Source organism: Triturus cristatus, chromosome 7 (genome assembly GCF_964204655.1).
Source record: "Triturus cristatus chromosome 7, aTriCri1.1, whole genome shotgun sequence".
Taxonomy (NCBI): Eukaryota; Metazoa; Chordata; class Amphibia; order Caudata; family Salamandridae; genus Triturus; species Triturus cristatus.
Genome location: NC_140590.1, coordinates 931,698,962 through 931,721,264, shown reverse-complemented (window position 1 = coordinate 931,721,264; position 22,303 = coordinate 931,698,962). Strand labels below are relative to the sequence as shown.

General features: G+C 49.2%; 1 protein-coding gene across 3 annotated transcripts in view; it reads right to left on the bottom strand.

The window, feature by feature from the left end:
• The window catches only part of SLC23A1 (solute carrier family 23 member 1), a 473,358-nt gene that overhangs the window by 31,061 nt on the left and 419,994 nt on the right, over positions 1–22,303 (bottom strand). For all 3 annotated transcript variants that reach the window (XM_085617881.1, XM_085617882.1, XM_085617880.1), the window contains 2 exons: positions 20,788–20,935; positions 18,687–18,792 (listed from right to left, as the gene is read on the bottom strand). In XM_085617881.1, the coding sequence (XP_085474007.1) occupies positions 18,687–18,792; positions 20,788–20,935 (254 nt within the window). The remainder of the gene's footprint in view (positions 1–18,686; positions 18,793–20,787; positions 20,936–22,303) is intronic.

Sequence of the window (22,303 nt, the reverse complement as noted above, 5' to 3'; positions counted from 1 at the left end):
GAACTTTGGGGCCATAGTGCAGTTCAGTTTCTAGCAAAGTCAGAAAACCATTTTATGAGGCAACTTTTAGCATTACCTAAGAGTACTCCTCTTCAGCCTCTTAGGATGGATTTTGGTATCCAGCCAATTGTAGATCTGGTTGCCTCACGCCCGGTTATGTACTGGCGCCGACTGTGGTGCACACCAGAACTTAACAATTTCAGGGAGGAATTAAAATCAATTATGACACTCCCAAGGGCTGGTACCATCCCGTGGCTTGCATATATTAAAAAGTTCCTAGGCGATATTGGAAGGGAAGACCTTTGGCTTAATCCAGAGGAGACATGCGCTGCCCTACCAAAAAAATCGCTGGCTAAAGCGATAGAGGATCATAAATTGACCCAAATACTACGTTCAGAGTCCAGTATTAATTTGACCTCTGTATTTCTTGAAATGAAAATAAGTTACAGCTTTGAGCCAGCCCTGGACTTGATCCAATCATCGCTTGCCAAGAAACTTTATATACAGTGTAGGCATGGATCTCTTCCCCTATTCTGCAGGACGAACAAATGGGAAGGTTCTATAGTTCGATCCTGTCCAGGGTGTAGCTTGTATGAAGAATCTGAGGTCCATGTATTATTTTTTTGTAAGGCTTATACAAACCCACGCATGAAATGGGGCGTGGCTTGGTCGCGAAGCGGAATGGCTGCCTGAAATCGCAGCTCCGCCGATCGAGCACATTAATCCGACAATAAATCCGAACACCGGGTGCTGGACTCGGTCCACTCGACCTCCCCGCACACTACTCATTGCCTGGGACTGCCCGACGCCGCTCCTAGAGCTGGAGCTGGAGCCGCTGAGGAAAGTTAGTCGGCGGGTGGACTGCGACGGAGCGGCCTGGCGCGCCCGTGAGGTCTGGGGACTTGCGTAGAACTGAGCCCGGAGGAGTGCTGTGCTGTTTTGAGCCGGACTGCTGACTCGCCTTGCCCATTTGAAGCGCCCGGAGCTCCGGTTTCGCCTCGTTCGGGCGGTGCCTGGGAGCGCTGGCTGAGGATCTGGCGCTGCTGGCGACTGCTGCTGGGCTGAGACGGGGGGCCTGGAGGTCTCGGCGCGAACCGGAGGCCGGAGCTGCGGAGGATACTGGCGGCCGGTGAGTGCAGCGCTTACACTTGCTGTGGTGGTGCGCCTGAGGACGGATCACCCGGGCCCCCCCCAGAGTGCCTGCGGCCTTACCCCCGAGCGGTGCACGTGTGCCCTGCAAATCGGCGCTGGTCGGGCCGTGCCTGGCCGCAAAGGAGGAGGGCGGCCATCTTGGTCGGGGGCGCCATCGGGATCCCGGCCGCACTGGCGGGCCCCGCAGTGGACGGCGCCGGCTGGTGAACAGCGGGGCGGCGGATTGCTGTGGCTGGAGCGCCCCGTGCCCGTTAATGCCCATTGTGAGACGTGGGGTCCGCATGAAGATTAGCACTTACATTACTGGGAGCATCCTGCCTTACCTCTAGATCCCTGGCCGGGGGAGCCATCGTAGAGGCGCTGGGGAGCTGGCCAGCTCAGCTAGGAGAGTTCGAGGGGGTGCTGCTGCCCCAAAGAGTCACGCTGCCTCTGCCTGGTCCCGGCGTAGATCGCCGGTTGCCGCACTGCTTGGCCGAGGTGCGTCCTGGAGCTGCTGGCTTGCAGCGCCATCAGCGGACACTTGCGTTGGGCACCCGTTGGGTTAGGCCTGCTGTACCAAATTGACATTGGGTTTCTGCCGCCCTCGGCTGGCGACTGTGCTGTGTGGCGGCGATGGACAAGCCGGACACGAGGCAGCCGAGGCTCACCTTTGACAAAACCAGGCAAAAGCAGACGGAGCAGGAACAACGAGACGCGGACGCAGCGGTGGCGGAGCAGGGCGGCTCCCGTGATACGGACATCAAATCGATGTTCCAGGAACTGAAGGTGAGCCTGCAGGGAATAGACACTAAAATGGATGCATTGGCGGCACGCATGGACACCATTACGGCTCGGATGGATAAGCAGGAGGGCAGAGCAGAGGCGTTGGAATCGCGAGTGTCTGACATCGAGGAGAGCCACACGGACCTAGATAAACGAATGCGTGGCATGGACAAGGTTCTGGCGCTGATTCAGCAAAAAAATGAGGACTTAGAAGCCCGATCGAGGCGCAACAACGTTCGCGTAACGGAGGTGGCCGAATCCACAGACATCACGAACATGGCGCACTACGTTGAGCAGATGCTGAAAGATCTATTTGCTGCGGGGCTGTCACAGATGTTCCTCGTCGAGCGGGCACATAGGACATTGGGGCCGAGGCCTGGGCCGGGGGCACCGCCACGGCCCATCATTGCGAGGATCCTAAATTTCAGAGACCGTGACACGATCCTACGCATGGCGAGAGAAATGCAAGACGTACAGTACAAAGGCAACCACATCGCCATATACCCGGACTTCACCGTGCAGGTCCAGGCCGCACGCAGAGAATTCCTGCCAGCAAAAAAAGTCTTTCAACAAACAGGCACAAAATATTCCCTAATCTACCCCGCGAAGCTGAGAGTGCAGGGCCCAGGGAAACAAACATTTTTCCTGGACGCAAAGGCCGCCCTGCAGTATGCTAAGCAACTGGTCAAAGATCAAAAGTCCAAACCGCATACAGAGGGTCCGGACCAGAGGGACAGTCTGAGCGACGTTGAGTGACTGCAGGGGTTAAGGGCTTATCATTGCGCAGGGGTGTTCTGCCTCGGCTGTGCCGGGGTAGACGGCCTGATGGTAACATTGGTAGTTAACTGAATCCGAATGAGGGGTCGCTGAAATGTGCTAGTGCTGGGGGGCGGGGGGGCCTTGAGCTGACATGCTGGGCCGGCGCTCGATCACCCTGTCACGAGTACGGGGTTGTCTGTTGGCCGACCTGCGTTCCCCAAGGGATGATTCCCGATCACTGGTTACCGCTATTGTGTGTAGTTAAAGGCGTTGGGGTGGGGGGGGTGACGTGGGGGGTGAATGCACAACCTGATTGGGGGGTTGGAGCGGGAGGGACATACACTTTGAGATTGGGGGGTTTTGTTGTTGACTGTTTGGCTGCGGTCGAGAGGTTGGATGGAGTGAGTCACTGCGTGACAGCGCAGTCTGTGCGCTATACCATACCCAGTCGACTAGGGCATTGTGCACATTGTCACGGCGCTTTATCAGCACAGGAACACGATGGGCTTACACGACAAGAAGTGCGTTGTATGAATGGGTGGGGGCGAGATGTGTGGAAAACGGCTGGCGTGCTGACAGAACAAGGGATACTGCTAATTCTACCGCCATGAAGCAAATTAAATGTCTCACCTGGAATGTGCGTGGTATGAATGACAGGCGTGAAGCCCGGCTGGTGCAGGCATATCTGCTCAGAAAAGACATAGACATCTGCCTCCTGCAGGAAACACACTTGACTGATAAAGCTGTACAAATGCTCCGTCATGGCAGGTGGGGGGAGATAGCGCATTCTGCTTACTCAACCTACTCCAGAGGGGTGGCGGTACTGATCAGAAAGGGTCTGCAATGGACGACACATGAAGTAATCAAGGATCCTGAAGGTCGATACCTCATGTTGGTGGGCACGCTGTGTGGTATGAGAATGGTGGTGGTGAATGTCTATGGCCCGAATGACGATAGCCCGGGCTTCTTTTGCGATCTGTGGCATAGGGTGCAGGCTTGCGACCCGGCTGCAATTATGTGGGGGGGTGACTACAATGTTGTACTTTCAAATGCTATGGATAGGCAGGGCGCGGCCAGGGCGCACCACCCTAGGGCATCGGAGGCATTGGGCGACATTATACGTGACGCAGACTTAGTGGACTCCTGGAGGAGACTACACCCCGGGGTTCGCATTGGCACCTGCATCACGGTCCACAGAGCGGCGTGATCTAGGTTAGACTACTGGTTGCTCTCACGGGACCTACACACTATGGTACTAGGGGTGGAGCATTTGCCGAGGTCATTGTCTGATCATGCCCCGGTGTGCCTGACGCTGTCCACTCCGGCACACTACATTCAACCGTTTAGTTGGAGATTCCCCTCCAGGGCGCTTCGCGATCAAGTCTTTCAGCAGGCACTGCGCGAGAAGTTAGAGGAATTTTTTTAATTTAATGAGGGCACGGTGGACTCGCCGGGCACACTTTGGGAGGCTTGCAAGGCGGTGACTAGGGGCCACTGCATGTCGCTGAAAACAGGTGTACTGCGGTCCATACGGGACACACTACGCAAACTAGAAACTGAGCTTGCTGACCTCGAGTCGGCATTGTTGGAGGAGCCAAAGGACAGCCTACGAGCAGAATTTAGGGCGACACTAACTAAATATCAAAAGGAGGCAGACAGAGAAGTGGCATATCTATCTAAAGACAGTCAGGCCAGACGTTACGGGGAGGGGGACCGTGCCGGTCGCACGCTGGCGGCCATGCTGAGGGCACCCAGAGGGGCGGATTACATTCTGGAACTTAGAAATACAGAGGGTGGGGTGGCCAGGGAGCCGCAAGCCATACTTCAAACCATGACCGACTACTATCGAGACCTTTACACCACTAGAGTGACACCGGATGATCAGGTGCTAAATGACTACCTAAACACCATAGCTTTAGCATGGTTTAATGATAGTGCCCGTAAGTACATGGACTTACCATTCACGAAAGATGACATACGTGCTGCGATAGCGAGTATGCCCCTTAACAAAGCACCGGGCCCTGACGGATTGACGGCGGCTTTCTATAAAGAGTACACGGATATCCTGGTTCCCGTCCTCCACAGGGTATACGAGGAGGCCATTGAGACGGGTGTCCTCCCTCCATCGATGCGGGAAGCAATGATAATTGCACTGCTCAAACCAGGGAAGGACCCTGCTAACCCCGAATCCTATCGCCCACTTTCCTTAATAAACCTCGACGCCAAAATATATGCCAAGTTGCTTGCAGACCGTTTAAAGTACATGATGCCACAGATAGCGCTCTCTGACCAGTCGTGATTCGTGATGGGTAGATCCACTTCACATATTCTGCGAGTGCTGTTTGGGCTCCTCCACTACTTAGACCCCAAGGTGCAGGCTACGGCTGCACTGTTGGATGCGACCAAGGCATTCGACTCGCTGGAGTGGAAATTCCTGCTTACGCTTTTCACCCGCATGGGATTCAGCCCGCTGTTTGCCAGGAGCATTGGCATACTTTACAACGGTCCGACGGCCCGGGTGCGGGTAAATGGACACATGTCAGCTCCAATCCCCATAACCAGAGGTACACGACAGGGGTGCCCCCTGTCGCCGTTGTTATTTGCTATCGCGACGGAACCACTAGCAGCCCGCATGAGGCAGCACCATGCTCAGCGAGGCGTTGGGTTCACGTCGCGCGGGCTGCTCATTTCCATGTACGCTGATGACATCACCATATACATGATCAATCCATCGGAAAATTTTGACCCGCTTATGCGAGAAATGGTGCGCTATAGCGGCCTCACTGGCATAGACATTAACTGGTCTAAATCGGTAATGCTGCTGCTGACGGATGGCACAACCGCATGCCACACTGAATTCCCAATAGATTGGGTCACAGACGAGGTCAAGTATTTAGGAATACACATAAGCCGCTCTACTCACGAACTGTGGCTGGCAAACTTTGGGGTGGCTATGGAATGGTTCGAAAGTAAAGTGAAGAGGTGGAAAACGCTGCCTTTATCATTGACGGGCCGCATCGCGATACTCAAAATGGTTGTGGTGCCCAAATTCCTCTATCTGTTTGTTAACATCCCCCTACCGTTGACAAAGGCGTTCTTCAACCGGCTGCGTTCTGCCATGATAGAGCTGGTTTGGGCGGGCAGGCAGCCCAGAGTGGCATGGAACCTCCTTACCCTCCCCTTCCGTCAGGGGGGCCTGGCAGCCCCGGACATCGAGCTGTACGCCTACAGTGCTCAAGCCCAATATTTACATTTCTGGCATCATCTGATCCCCTACCAACCCCACGTAGCTATAGAGACGGACGTGGCGGCGCCTTGCCCCCTCAGGACGGCGGCATACCAGCGATATAGAAGGTCCCAGGAAGACATTAATACAGTGGAGATGGTGCGTTGGGCCTGGTCGAACATTGCGAAGCGAGCGGGCGTGACTGAGCTATATGCCCCGAGTATGCCATTGGAGGGCAACCCACTGCTGGGACCGCTGACTGATGCAGCGGTGGCGCGGCGGGCTAGTTGCTGTGGCCTGAAACTAGCGGGTGACCTCTACCCAGACGACATGTTCCTCACCATGCAGGACATGGCCGTAGCGCCAGAACCGTCGGCTTCTGAACTTCTACTATATTACCAGCTGAGGGCGGCGTGCAAGCACAGGTATCCTGTGTTCCCGAAGGCCCCACCGGCGGGGGCAGCGCTAGAAGACATACTCTCGAATAGCTCCTCGCGCAAGCTGATAACGCGTATATATAGGGCTACGCAAAATGCTTCGCCTATTGCCCATGCAGACTCAAGGTCCCTGTGGGAGAGGGAGGCAGGCATTCAAATTACAGAGAAGCAGTGGGAGTTTTGTTGCACCCTACTTGAAAACTTGTCTCCTAATTATAGATTGAGACTTATCCACTTTAATTTCCTTCACAGGACATATCGAACACCCATGCAACTCTTTAAAATGGGATTACAGGTGGATGCGAATTGCTGGAGATGTGGCGAAAGAGAGGCTACATTCTACCACCTAGTTTGGGTGTGTGGTCCGATTTATGGGTTTTGGGAGGCAGTCTTCGCCGCCATAGGGAGGATGGTGGGTCTGACTAGTGTGCCGGACCCTCTCGTGGCCCTCCTGCGCTTTGTGCTGAACGTGCCTAGCGCATCGCGCACGTTAGTGGCCCTTCTCCTATTGCTTGCTAAGCGCCAAATAGCATTACACTGGAAGAAAAAGGCTCCGCCGAGGGTTTTGGGATGGGTGGCTTCAGCAACTTACTGCAAGGAGCAATTGACCGCCTACTGGGATCAGATGCCGCTGCGTTCGAGGCCCGCGGACATTTGGCAGCCGCTGGTGGACTGGCTGGCGGCGTCTGAGGTGGCTGACGGTGACTGAGAGTGACTGCTGGATGTGTGGCATTGTTGCAGGGCTGGCGTGTAGCTGCGAAGTGGAGCCGTGTGTGCAGGGACTCGCGTAACGACGCATGAGTATAACCGCATGGTCGCTGGGTGTTCACTACAAGCAAACTTTGTTCAGGTGCTAGATTGCTCCTCCATTTCTAGATTGCAGCCGCTGTTGTAGTTTGTACAGTTCATATTTTTATATAGTAAAATGTGGAAAGCCAAGACAACGATGCTGTTGTAACATTGCTCAAGTGTATGACTTTGATCCGAGCTCGCGGCGCGATGCTGCAAACACAAGCTGCCTGCCTCCGGGTTGTTGGCTGAATAGCAGTGTACACTTTAATGGTACAATAAAGGTTTTTCAAACTAAAAAAAAACAAAAAAAAACCCACGCATGAAATGGATCATCCAATTAGCTAAAAACCTTGGTGTAAGTAACTATAGAGACCTATACAGGGTAATGAAATATGATACTTCTCCCCTGTTTGTCACAGTTACTGCTAAATACTTATTCTCAATGTGGGTCAAAAGAAAACACCTAATACTGTAATGTTTTTCTCTTTCTTTTTGCAAGCCAAGTTTCTTTTTATTCTATCTTTGTCTCAAACATTATTTAATTTTTATGAATATAAATTGTACCAAATTACTCATATATGAGAGGTTTTAAGATTATTGCTTATAAATGTATATCGTTTTTAAAGTTGATGTTTGTACTTTTATGGCATTTTCGCCGAAATAAAGTTTTCTGACTGACTGGCTATCCTGGCTGAAGAGGGGTGAAGCCCCGAAACCGGTCCTAGGATGCTTGTTTCCAGTCCAGGGAGGACCTGGCTTGGCAGTTCGGGCTGGACTGTTCCCATAAGGCAGAGGGTCAAGACTGATTTGCATATGGCTGGGTTCAAACTGGAATGGCATGGTGAGCGAGAAAACGATGAATTTAGGCCCAGATCTCTGTACTGGGGTGAATGTATGACATTGTTCTGCATTCTGTCCATCAACTGTTGTTTTTGCGTTTGTCACCATAGCATGGCAGACTTGCCGGACGTGATCTTTTTTCCACCAAAGTAGCTCCAGCCTTGAAGCTGTAATCTGTGTTCTGAAAGCACGTCTGCAGTAATTGAGCAGTTGTTGAAAACACCAATTGTTTGGCTAAATGCAGCCCCTAGCCTTTCCAGTATGAAGCTGTTTCCCTGTGTTGTACATTGACATTGTGTTGTAGAGGAGTACACATGCAGTTCCTGGATGATCACTGCTAATGATGAGGGCTGGGGGAGGGGGGCGGGGGTTATTGTTGAGGAAAGGGAACTACACTGTAAGCATTCGGTAGGCATACATTGTTTGCATCCTCTCACTGTCTTCTAGTGCCATACCAATGCTCAGCCACATGCCTTCTTGAAAAACTAACTTCACAGAAGGTTTCTTAGGACCAGATTATTCGATTTGTGAAATTCAGAAATAAAGATGTCAATGTTTGTACCAGGTGTGGCAAAACATGGTAAGAATCAGAGAAGACTTGGATTTAGTAAGTGGCCATAGCTAAGCCACCAGAAAAGTCCAAAGCAGAATCTGGCAACCTTGTAACAACATGGTTTGGAAAGTCCTTTCGATTTTGTAAAGTAATATAGTATTCCCACACAACTACACCAGAATCATGACACCATGTTTAGGAGAAAAAGAGGAAGAAAAGGTTAAATGCATCTGCAGCAACTTCACACAGGTAACATATAGATTTGTGTTCTCAATTTCAATTTTGTTTGAGGGACACGGTAAATTTGGAGGACTTTTAGAGAACCAAGAATCTAACACAAGGTCAGGGTAAGGACTAGGATGAAAGTAGGGGGTTCGAGGAAATTTAATTTGCTGAATATTTCCTCACCAACCAAATAAGCTTTGGCAAACATAAAGGTCTGCCCTTTAATGTCTGAATGCAACTCTATCGACTTTGAGAGGATTTGTTTGCTTTGGCATACTTTTATGGCAAAAACAATCACCACATGGACATCTGTACATCTGCAGGCATGCACATGCATGAGCACTCAAGGGTACCATTACTTTACAGCAAAAACCATTCGACGTTGACTACCCCTCTGTGTGTGTGCATGCATGTGCACATATCAGCACTCGTGGAATGCCCTTTCCCACAAAATATAACAAAAAAGCATTACAAAATTGCGGCCCCTGTGTGTGTACTCATGCTCACACATGGACACCGATGTTGGAATGGTTTTTACCATACTTTAACTTACCAAACGCAATTTTGGAATACTAAAATAAATATAAAGTATGTGTGGAATGCTGCACACTTCAAGACTGCGGTAGCAGTGTGCAGTAAGCTGACAGGCTCGGACCAATTAACACATTCAATAAAAGAAAACATTTTCTTATGATGCCCTAGCACTGAAGTGCACTATATTGAGTTTGATGACTTCTATGTGCACAAGCAAACTGTCATCACTCATACAGAGGAGAGCCAATGGTTGAAGTGAGCTAAGCCATTGCTCCATGGTGTAAGCTGTATCAGGTAGAAGCAAAGCGTGATTGGCAATTTAACTGACCAATGAATGAAGACTGCTTCCCAAAAGCTCCTGTATGTATGTATATTTTATATGATTTTTTTTAAAGAAACAATAGTCTGGCGAGACAGCTAAAGCTGTCTTAAAGATGAGACTTGCAAATCACTAGATGTTAATTTACATTCCCATGCCTTCTCAATTACATTTCAGTGGGATGCTCAGGAATAAACCCTGCTGAAGTGAAGAAACATGTAGAGACACTGCACAGCTCGTGGCAGGAGAGGGTAGGCCTGAGAACCCAAATGGAGAGATTGAAAGCGATGCAGAAAGGATACTAAGGGGCCGATGCCGATCCGGGTCGGAAAGGCACCAAACGCGAACCGGCGGATAAAACTACGAGCCATATGCGTCTTTTCCGCCTGACTCGTACAGCTGTACGAGCGAGCAAGTACGAAGCAAGCTACGTGAAATTCACTGACGGAAGCTAACCGTGGCGTGCAATGGATGCGATTTACGGCCGAGCCAGTATGATGCAGGCGTCGGACAGCCTGTGCGAGCCGGAGTGTCCGGCTCGCAAAACGTCCGGGTGGTTGCCTATGGGGGTCAGCGTCGGACCCCCTGTCACCCGCAGTCCTACGACTCGGACACAGGGGGAGACCCAAGGGTCCCCCCAACACAGGCATGTACGGTGCGGATGGCACTGACGCATACCCACTGTAGGGGGCACCCTTGCGCGAGACGTACATATTCAGTCAATGGGAGCCCATGTACGCGTCGTACGACATGCTCCCATTGGCTTCTATGGGAGTCCGACCGAACCGAGTCTGGCAGCATACGGCCGCATCGTACTCGCTTGGTCGGACTGCAGGACTCTGGCTCGGTCGGAAAACACTCCGGATCCGGCTCGGTTGGAGTGCTTTCCAACCCGGATCGGAATCGGCACCTAAGAGTATGAGAGAACTCAAGAGACTGAATACTTCCTTGCTAGCCGAAAGCATGCAGAGGGTATGTTGGACAGGACCACTCTCGAAGCAGAGGAGCGCCTCAGCGAGAAATCCTCATGCACTAAATGTTGGTCAGGACGTTATAGAGGAACAATGTAAAAACTGAATCTGAGTCCTTTATAAAGCAAACGGTTTTGAGCATAAGTATTTTGTTGCTTAATTCAAAGTTGTGAACTTGCTATTTATTAAAACTGTGGTTTTCAAGAATTCCATTGGAATTTGGGCAGGTGAGGGAAGGTTGGTTCCTAATTCATTGCCTGTATTCTCATAATTTATGCTAAGTGTTATTAATTTTGGCGTACTAGCAAAGAGTGCAAAAGGGAAAAGACTATATAAATATTAATTTCTTGTTTGCTGGACCTGAGTGGGGTTGTAAGAGAAAGATGATAAAATAGATATCGCTGGAATGCAGATGGTATGAGAAATGGGCGGTTAAGCCATGAATGAGGAGTTAAATTATGTGAGACTGTCAATTTGTTCACATGTTTGTAATTGTATCAGAAGAGCAGGTCAGAAAGGCATTGCAACAGTGAACATAGAAAATAAAACCAGCTACAATGAAAACAAAACGTTAACATACATAGTTGTTCCCAGCACAGCAATAACATTTGCATATTTGAGGGTATTTGAGGTGCCATGCTTGAATAGAACAAAATATATACATCTTTTGAAAATGAAATGATGCCAATTTTAAAAGAAACATTACAAAATGAATACATGCAAAAAGATTCCGAAGAGACTGAAAAGGGGGGGCTCTTGGCCCCCCCGCCCGCATGGCGGTGCGGCGACCGCCCTTACCTCCTGGACCTCTCGGGGGTGGGGCGTGTCCTCTGGGGCGCGCCCTGCCACCGATTGGTTGCCACCCTCCCTTGACCCGGATGACGCTAATCGACATCCGGGTCGGGGAAAGGGGGCGGGCTGCTGAGGGATAAAGAAGCGGGGAGCGCCCAGGTGACCCCCTTGTTGCCTGGTCACTCCCCCACACCGGACGTGCCCTGCGCTCGGGGCTTCTTGTTTTTTGTGATTTTTCCTTTTTCTTCCCCCTTGCAGGTGCGGTTTCGAGCGCGGACGGAGCGGAGTTGCTGTGCGGGCGAGGTCCGGTGCGTCGAGCGTCTCGAGGTTGGCTGGGTCGCTGCGGTGCTCAGAAGACGGGACAGAGGTATTATCGAGGCAGCGGGTTGGGGCGGCGGCCAGCGCCGGCAGAGCGGATTTCCCGCACATTCTCCTCTGGTGCCGGGGGACGATCCGGTGGGGGTTTTAATATACGAGGAAAAGCGCGGGCAATCAGTATTAGAGTTTTTGTTAAGCCAAGAGCAGGTGTGGTTTGGTGGCTAAGCTGCCGACTTTGAAGGTATGAACCGGGGGTTCGAATCCTGGTCTTGACACATAATAGAAATTGAATTTCCTTTGTTAAGCCTTGGACTGATCGCTATTATACGTTCTGTGATTGCTAAGGTAGGGGCAACAGCCAAGGGCAGTGGAGGGGGTGGTTAAAGAAAGTTCAAGCTTGTACATACGTTGTTTAACCTTATACAGTCTGCTTTCACCAACTGCTTGATTTAACACTCCCAGGTATTAATACATTTTCTATTTTAGGCATGTTAATACTGCATTCCTGCAATTTCACGTAGTAAGCTCTGAGTGGTGGACATCAGTTGTGGTCGCAGGTGAAATTCCGGCTGGGAGTGCGCCGGATTTTGAACGGTAAGAGGAGAGCGGGGGGCTCGCATTGCATTGCTTCTGGTAGCCGCCGGGTGGGTCTACGTTAGAGTTTACTCACCCCTGACAAACAGGAAAAGCCGGGGCGTTGCGGTTACGGTTGCATGGTGCTTACAGCCCCCTGTACAACCTCCATCTGGTGAAGGTAAAAAGCGCACTTACACCTGTGTTGGAATACTAGGAGTGTAGGGCAGTGCTCCTCAGACATGCCGGGGTCGAAGGGTGGTAAAGGAGGGTCCAGGATGGAGGTTATGATGCGGGCCATGATGCGCGAGATGAGCAACATTAATAAGAGGTTGGGGAAAGTGGATGAATTAGAGGCCCTCATGAATGAAAGGTTTGCTGATCCCCCAGGCCCATCAGGCAGGCCCACGCGGCGGCGAAAGGCACCCTTGCCAAGGGGGGATTTCGCTAGCCCACGGAAGAAGTCTAAGGCCAAGAAGCCCAGGTACAGTGCCCCAGCCCCGGTAGTTCCGGTTTTGATTCCACCCGCACCCGCGGTTCCGGTACCTCTCATACCTGTGCCGGTAGTTCCGGCGCCCGCTGCACCGGCTCCTGCCATGCCGCCGGCGCTCCCTCCTGCGGGGCCTGCTTCCCCGCCCGTGGTACCGATGCCAGTGCCTCGCCTGCCGCCACCGGTCACTCCGTTGCCTGCCACACCAGTGCCACCGGCCATGCCCCCTGGGGCGCCCGTGGTCCCAGCTGGTAATCCGGACTCGGTCCCTGCCGAATTGGTATCTCAAATAGCGGCCTTACTGCCTTGGCTGCACAAGAGGGGCGTGTTACCTGCTTCATCAGATCATGCTGCGGAAGCGGCACAGTTGGTAGAAAGGATTAAATCTGCAGCGGCGGCTGACAGTGCTGCGGTTCCCTCATCTTCTTTACTTACAGGTTCCAGCCCCGCCCAACCGAATGCAGATGGTGGTCAACCGGCCCGGGTGCCCGGAAATGGTAAGGAGGTGGCGCTGCCTCTCTTGGGGGATGGGTCAATGCCCTCCAGGAGTGAGAATTTGGCACAACATGTGTCCCAGGCAACGAAAGAAATGATCTGGGCGGGAAAATATATTTTCATTTTTTCATTGCTACTTGATAACAGGGAAATGGAACATGCAAAGACACTAAAGGAGTGGATGCATCCGAGTGAATGGAGGGCACAGTGTTCTAGATTTAGGGTGGAGGAAACTTTGCTCAACTGGGTTAGGGCTTTCGCAGTATTCACGACCATAATGGCCGAACGGCCTCCTAATGTGCAGGCGCCATTGGCTTGCTACCAGAGTAGGATTGTGGGGTGGAGTGAACAGTACCCGGGGGATGCCTGGAAGGAGTATGATGTCAATTTCAGGAAAGCTAAAGAATTTGACACATCACTGGCATGGGACAGGGTTGACTCTGTGTCTTGGCATAAGCAGTTCTCAGGGAGCACAGCCCCACCCCAGTCCACCAGTGCGGTCAGGGTGTACTCCGCCAGACCCCAACACCCCTTTCGGTCGGCCCATGGGAGTGAGGTCCCGGGTAGGAGTAGGGGGGGGGGTCTGAGAGAAAAGGGGTGTGCTGGGATTTCAATAAGCGCTCCTGCACAAGGGCCCCTGGCACCTGTAGATTTAGGCATGCATGTTCAGTCTGTGGTCACCCCTCCCACCCCGAGTCATCTTGCAGGTCCAAGCAGGGCAACCACAGTCAGAGGGGGAGGGGGAAGCCAGAGTAGTGCAGATAAGTTGGATATCCCCACCCCTATAGATGTTTTAGCAATGATCCCTTGGTTGAATAGGTACCCGAACCACACAGCGGCCACTCTGCTTCAGGAAGGTTTCTCCCAAGGTTTTAGGATCCCGGCAGGGGGGTACACAGGTAGCACACATTGCAGGAATCAATTGTCAGTAAAACATAACCCCGCAGTGGTGGCTGCTAAGATTAGCAAATAACTGTCTCTGGGCAGGATAGCTGGCCCTTTCCAGAAGGTGCCTGTACCCAATTTTGTGTGTTCACCACTTGGGGTAGTACCCAAAAAAGAGAAAAGGGAGTTCAGACTGATCCACAACCTGTCGGCGCCTAGAGGAGCGTCATTGAATGATGCTATTGATGAGGGGATTTGTAGTGTAAAGTATGCCTCATTTGACCAGGCAGTTGACTTATTGCGGGCGCTGGGGCCAGGGGCAATGATGGCAAAATCAGACATAGAATCTGCTTTCCGTCTCCTCCCAGTCCACCCTCTGGACCACCATCTCTTAGGTTTCACTTTTGAGGGCAAGTTTTACATGGATAAATGCATGCCCATGGGCTGTTCCATATCATGTGCCTACTTTGAGACGTTTAGCTCATTTTTGGAATGGGTCATGAGAGAGGCGACGGGCCACCGGTGGGTTATGCATTATCTGGACGATTTCCTTTTCTTAGGTGCGGCGGGATCTCAGGAGTGTGCTTGGGCATTGCAGGAATTTTGCGTGCTCATGCGGGCTTTTGGGGTCCCGCTAGCACCAGGGAAGACGGTTGGCCCGTCCACCTGTTTGGAATTCCTTGGTATCGAAATTGACTCAGTGGAAGGATGCTTCAGGTTGCCCAGGGACAAAGTGTCTAGGTTTAGAGCAGCCCTACGTCGATGCCTATGCAAAGACAAGGTTACCTTGCAACAGCTACAGGAAGTGGTGGGGCAACTGAATTTTGCACTGCGGGTCATCCCAATGGCACGCCCTTTCTCACGCTCCATTGCCCAAGCTATGAAAGGGCTACGGGAGAAACATCACCACACGAGGTTGTCATCTGCGGTTCGCCAGAATATGCATATATGGATGGCATTCCTGGAGGATTTTAATGGCAGAGTAGTGTGGTCAGGTCCTCCCGCCACATCAGCAGAATTGGGTTTATGGACAGACACTGCGGGGAGTGCGGGCTTTGGTGCCATCCTGGGGACCAAGTGGGTCGCCCAGCGGTGGCCGGCAGAATGGAGAGCACGGGGTCTGACCGCCAATATTGGCTTCCTGGAACTCTTCCCAATATGGGTAGCATTGATGGTCTGGCCGGAACACTTATGCAATCAATCCGTGGTGTTCTGGTCTGATAACATGACAGTTGTGGAATGTATAAACCAGCAGGGGGCACGCTGTCCATTAATACTGCGCTTAATAAAGGTAGGGATGCAGCGCTGAGAATACACTTGAATAGAAAGTGGTGCAATGTAGTGTGTTAATTGTATGACACAGAACTATCATTGCAAAATATTGTTAGTCATGGACATGTGAAGGTGTTTGGCATTAGAAATCATTTATTTATTACACCCGGCCAGGTCCAGCCATGTTGTTAGGTGCTAACAAGTAGGTGAGGTAGAGCTAGGCATCTCTTGTCAGAGGAGACCCAAAAAAACAATCCAAAAGAAAGGGCGGGTGTGCCACTTACCTACCTGTTACACCAGTGGCCAGAGAGCAATGCAGCCGGAAAAGGGCAGAGGAACCCCCATGTGTGCCTCTGCTCCACCCCCAAAAGCCTGACCTACCACAAAGGATCTCTGGACAGTGCTGGGGGAGCCGTGCATCCGCATACCTGCCTAGGGTTCTATAGGCGTCTCACGAGCTCCACACACACCCTCACACAGAGACGTAATGTGCGTACATGTGTCATTCGTGTCCCACCTGGACATGCAAAAAGATTCCGAAGAGACAGAGAAGTTACATGTTAGGGATGCAGCGCTGAGAATGCACTTGAATAGAAAGTGGTGCAATGTAGTGTGTTAATTGTATTACACAGAACTGTCATTGCAAAATATTGTTAGTCATGTACATGTGAAGGTGTTTGGCATTAGAAATCATTTATTTATTACACCCGGCCAGGTCCAGCCATGTTGTTAGGTGCTAACAAGTAGGTGCTACACACACACCCTCACACGGAGACGTAATGTGCGTACATGTGTCATTCGTGTCCCACCTGGATGGGTGTAGGACCTGGTTGTCGGGGAGTGACAGATCAATTTAGAAAGTGTAGGAGAAGCCAGTGATCCAATCTCCCTGACAAAACAGGCAAAATGATCAGTACTGCAAGTGCAAGCTTCTCTCTGCCACCACTGTGAGCACTCCACAGCCTGGCAGTGGATTCTAGTGGTGTTCAGTAAGGTTCTTGCAGATGGTGCTCCCCTCCAGGCCACAGAGCCCGCACTGGGTTGTCATCCGCGTCGCGGAAGACCTCCAATGCACATGCATGACAGGTGTTAGTGCTGGGGGGGTCATCGATCTACAGAGCTAGCTGCAATAAACTGAGGTCTGAACTGAGGTCAGGGGTGCATGCTCTCAAGAACCACACAGCGACCTTTCACCATCTCAAGAATTTGTTGGAGGATCTTTTGTAGCTCAGGCGTCCCACACTAATTGGCACATGGTTTGAAATGACAACATCCCTCTCACTTTTCACCTCAAAATATAACACAGATAATAGCGTGCGTCAGAGAATCCACTAGAAAATCTGGTGAAATGCAAATTAGATAACTTTTATGCCACAGAATATAACTTTACTGGAGGAAGTTATGCCCAGAATGCAAAAGGTAACATAGGGGGGATCGCTTCCAGTGGACTTACAAGGAATGACTACCCCAATGATGTGAGAGATGAAGATAGAGAGAAAAAGTCATAGAAATATATTTACACCAGGAGTATGTTCACAAAGTGGACAGTGAGCAGAAAGGCTCCAGGAAGTGTGAGGGCATTTGTTTTGGAGAGATACTTTCATATATGGGAAAAAAAACAGCATACGATTACTTCTCAGTCGGTTCTTTCCTTTCCCAGAGAGATACTCTTCTCACTCAAGACCCTACAGAAAGTTGAGATTGAAAGACTTTTTTGCAGATGTGAGGAAATCGTATGAAAAAAAGTGAGTGAAAAGGGCATTCTAAGAGGAAGAATGCTCACCCCTCCAAGACAGATAGTAAGCATGTATTTGTAAAAATTAGCAGATACCAGTGAATGCATAATGTCAGGTGGAACAATGATAAATCAATGACCTACATGTTGGTGTACAAAAGCTTTTGTACAACAATGCGTATCCCGCCTGTGTTTAATGTGTCTTATCTTGCATGCTAATTACAGTAGCCTGAAAACATGTGTGGGACTACCAAGGATCATAAACATGTCAAACCCAAAGATACTTAAAAGAATGAGATTTTCTGAGTGGTGAGGAGACAACGGTGACTCTGTATGGCTTGGAGGAGCAGTTTATCCGAATGATTCAGTTGAAACGAGGAAGTGACAGGAATTAAATCCATTACAAAAGCCGGACTAGTATGAGAGAAACCTCAAAACCGACAACAGTGACAAACTAGGTTACTGTACTGGTACTCTCCAAAGAGAGTGCCTTCAATTACAAGGGGCAAAATTGATACTTTCTCAGATATTTTTTAAATCAAACTGGGGCGGTAGAAGTTTTATGGTGGGGGCTACAAATCTCTGGAACACCCTCCCTATTACCATCAGAAATCTTCCCTCCTTGATATCTTTCAGGAAAGCCATTAAGACCTTGTTGTTCGATGAATAGTGCTCCAGATGGCTTCTTGATTATTAGCGCCAAGACACCGTTTGGTATTCATGCGCTGTATACATTTATAACATAACTAACTTATTGAGCAGCTAAGTGGTTAGCTGGTCCGCCACCTGGCTGCATAGACAAAACATAGAAGGGCAGAGGAGTCTTTCATCTTCCCAGGGTGCTGCCGCATCCTGTCATAGGTGCCAGCATCCAAAGGGATCGGCATCGCTTGAGCTTTCCCATCATCACTCAGGTTACACAAGCCAAGCCTTCCTCTGCTAAGGAAAAAGGAAAATTTTAATGATAATAGCATAATTATTATTATTTTATTTTTCATAGCTATGAGGCTGGGTTGGGGCGGGGCTAGTGTCACAGCCTGGGAGGGGTTGTGGTTTCGGCACAATAATTGCGCATGGCGGTTTGGCCAGCCGTCTTGGGCGGCCAAACAGTCATGCGCATTTAGCATGTTCTCCAGCGGGCTGTACTACACAGTCTTGGTGGAGAACATGCACAGGCTCCCAGTGCCCATCTGAGCGCCAATCCCCAGTGCTCAGACCGATCACAATGCTGCTAACAGCAGTATTGTGATTGACTTAGGGGAGTCTGCGCGCTTCCTGCTTCCGGGATTCAATAGGCAGAGAAGCAACGGCGGCCGTGAAGAGGTAAGTGTTTTAAAAAAAATATTTTGTTCACCCCTGCCCGCCACACCCATTCCCTGCCAACCACCACTACAAGTCCTGCTTCGTGTCATAAGCAGGAAGCCCACCAAGCAGCAGCCGTTTCTACTCTGCTGAATGCGTGCCAACTTTGCTGTTTCCCACCAGCGTTCACTACCACTCACTGTGCGTGCAAATTGAGCAAGCATTTCACCATGACGAATATGACAAATAATTACCTTTGTTATGCCTAGGACCCCTATGTTGGGGCTAGATGAGGTAGAGCCATTGCCAGTTCCAAGTAATCCGGCCAGGATGCAGGAGAGCCCCTCAAAAAAGATTCCTCTGAAAATAACAAATGCATTATTTATTATTTTTACTTTCTTTGTATTCTTTTTGCAACAATCAAACTGCAACATTGTTTCCAATAAATTAAGGGTGTGTTTTAAAGGTGTTTTCTCATTATACATCATGAATTGTTACTTCCAAGGTTATGAGAAACTTAAAGCACCACTGTTACATTTTACTGAATTTATATATTTATGTTTGTAGTACATTGCATAGGATACAACCTAGAAGCGTTGTACTACAGGAAATAGAGGCCATATGGGACCACGTTTAGAAACGTATGACTTCAGGGGGAAGATATCATCTGAGTGGGAAGAGTTGGCTTGGAGGTCTCCAGGGTGCAAAGAAAGACTATATGTCACTGATATAGAGAGAATTCTTCCTACTGAAGCAACTTTAGAGGTCCCAAACATGTCACTGTAACAAGCACAGCACAGGTTCTTATTCTGAGGTCCGAGACCTACTTTGGGGGTTCACGACTGTGCTACAAATTAAATAATACTAAAATGAATACATTAAAGTTAATAAAGTAAATACAAATAAAGAAACAAAATTGAAAATGTGAAAACGTTTTTCTATATTTGAGTGTGAATTAAACAAAATATTTCCATATTTTAGCATTTGTATGACGTGCACTAATTTTAATATATTATTTTGAAGTTTGAATCACAGAAATTGCTTAGACTCAGTGGGGGTTCCCAGATTCCAGTAATGAATCAATGGGGGTCCATAGTAGTCAAAAGGTTTAACAACCACTGGCCAAGATAATTTGAATATAATTGTTTACTATAACGTTTTTAAATAATATGAGGACATTCTTTGAACCTAATTTCAGTGTCAGCCGGTAAGATAACTGGGAGGGTGGCGGGGACGCACACACACACATGCACACTCATTTACACCCATGCATTCAAATACAGACATGTGCCGTGCACTCACTCCCAATAACACTTACTCACAGATACACATATATTCATGCATACATGCACGCACCAAAAAGCCAATAAAAAAACAACACTGACGTACTACAACTCTTGAGGAGAGAAACCTTGGAGGTGCGAGGAGGGTTGGGACTGCTGCCTCCCCTCAATGGCTAACCTTAGGTCAGCCAATAAAGGGAGGCAGCAGACTCTACCTTGTCACAGAGTGGGATGGGGTCAGAGAAACTGCGAACCCCACTCACTCTGTTGTGATGAGGTGTCGGTGATAGACACTTGGCCCAGGGTCCTTCAGAGCTTAAAACTGAAGTGCCCAGGTACGAGGCTATCACTAATGCCCTCCCTCGCCGTGAGGGAGAGGGCCTCAAGGACCTTTGCCGGGCTGAAGAAGTCAAACCCACAGGAGCTGTGACATCCTTAGCCCAGCAAAGTTTAGCTCAGGCAGCCAGAAGCCTACTCATTTAGTACATGCCTAGCTCCTGGCGGCCTGACCTGAAAATAAAGAGTGCCTGTCAGGCTGACCTTTGCTCAGCCTAACAGACTCTGATTATGTCCAAAAGGTGCGGGTGTAGTCCCTTCGCCCTTAAGAACAGGCCGCTGCTGCCTGATATAGAGTTTAGCGGAATGGGTTACTCCATCACAACCATGACGGATATGCCTCCCCCTTATTACAAGTGACATCGGATATTATGCAATAATGAAAATAGGGGGATGGGATATTTATCACATTTGTGATAGAGTAATCCCATCTGCCAAATTCTAAATCAGGCCCTTTGTCTCTGGAGTGGTTGCACAAGACAATTAATTAGGCATGGAGTTCAAGTTCGTTTGATGCCTTCATTTTACCGCCCCCCTTTCCCTGCCCCCGATGTAATATTTCATGGCTGCAGCATAAAAACTGTTATTGCGCAGTATGGAAACAAATGCATTCAATAATGGCTCATAGCAATCCGCCCATTCTACATCATCAGTGGTGGCATGAATGGGAGAGGTGGGGTAGAGGAACTCTTAAAAGAGAACAGTAAATTTACAATATTAAAATAACATATTGTACCTGTTGATTGCATGTACAGGAGGAGGTGGGGCTCCAGCTAATCGAGCACAGGCATAATAATCCCCTATTGACTCAACAATTCCAGCCAAGGTAGCACTGAACATTCCCAAAACTCCAGCAATTGTCACTACAGGTAATCCCCACTGGCCTGTAAAGCATCAAATGGAAAGTTTAAAGCTCGAATACATTTTCAAATAGGTCATTTACACTGATGCTGGCAATTGTTCAGCACGTCTTTATCAGCAGTCAGAGCTATACATCCTAACTTTACTAAACTGTAGATTACAACCAACCTCTAATGCCGAGACACCGGAAGCAATCAGTATTAATTTACTGCTGTTATTTTCCACATATTAGTTGAAGTTTTATGCAGTATGTCACAAGTACCTACTTGTTTAAGAAACTTTAGCTCACTCAATATCTTGATGATACATTAACAATGATTGGATTGGATTGGATGTTATTGCATTGTATTGCAACATTTATACAGTGCTTACTACCCCTATGTAGAGCTCTGAAGTGCTTGCCTACCAGGGAAGCATACTGGGCTGTGTAGGGTGTGTGGTTGAAAGGGTGGTGTCTTTGTTTTTGATCCTATATGGGAAGTGTTTCCATGTTGTGCATGATAACCACTCAGTCACGTTTATTGTGAATTGCATAATTTATTTATAGAGTGCGCTTACCCCAAAGCTTCAAGATGCTGCTAAAATAGCAAAGCAGAAGGAAAGCTATTTGGCCGAAAAGAGGAAAGTTTTCAAATTCTTATGGAAGGTTAAAAGATGGAATGTGCATCTCAAAAATTCAGATTATTCAAGAGTTTGGCAGCCAGGTATGAAAAAGCTTAGGGGCATATCAACAACAACCGGCGATAATTATCGCTAAGCGCACTTAGCGCTAGGATAATTATCGCCGGCTAGCGTTGATTTTTATCGCTGAGATAGCGTGCTATTAGCAACGCTTATCTCAATAGCGATAAAAATCCTCACGCTAAGTGGCTAACGTGAGATTATCGCTGGAAACCCAGCGATAATCTCACGTTAGCTTGTTGATAGGGACAGGCAAACTTAGCCATGATATCTTCCTTCCATAGGATATCATGGCTAAGTCAGAAAAATACCAGACGTAAAAAAGCAGCGTTAACCGCGGTTAGCGCTGCTTTTTTTGTCTCTAACAGGGTTAGCGACATTCTTGATAATAGGAGAAATGTCGCTTAGCGACATTTCTCCTATTATTTTACTCTGGAACGCCCCCTTTGCATCTCATTAGAGATGCAAGGGGAAGCGTAGAGTAAAAGGGTGCTAACATGCAAATTTGCATGTTAGCACCCTGTTGTTGATAGGGTGCTAGTTTTATCTCTGCTTTTTTGGCTTTTAAAGCCAAAAAAGCCGAGATAAAGCCCTTGTTGATATGCCCCTTAGTTTCCTCGTCTGTTTTCCAAATAGTCATTAGAAATTAGCCTCTAGATTTTAGCTTCATTGCCAGGAGGTAGAGGCAGAACTTCTTTTACCAAAACTGC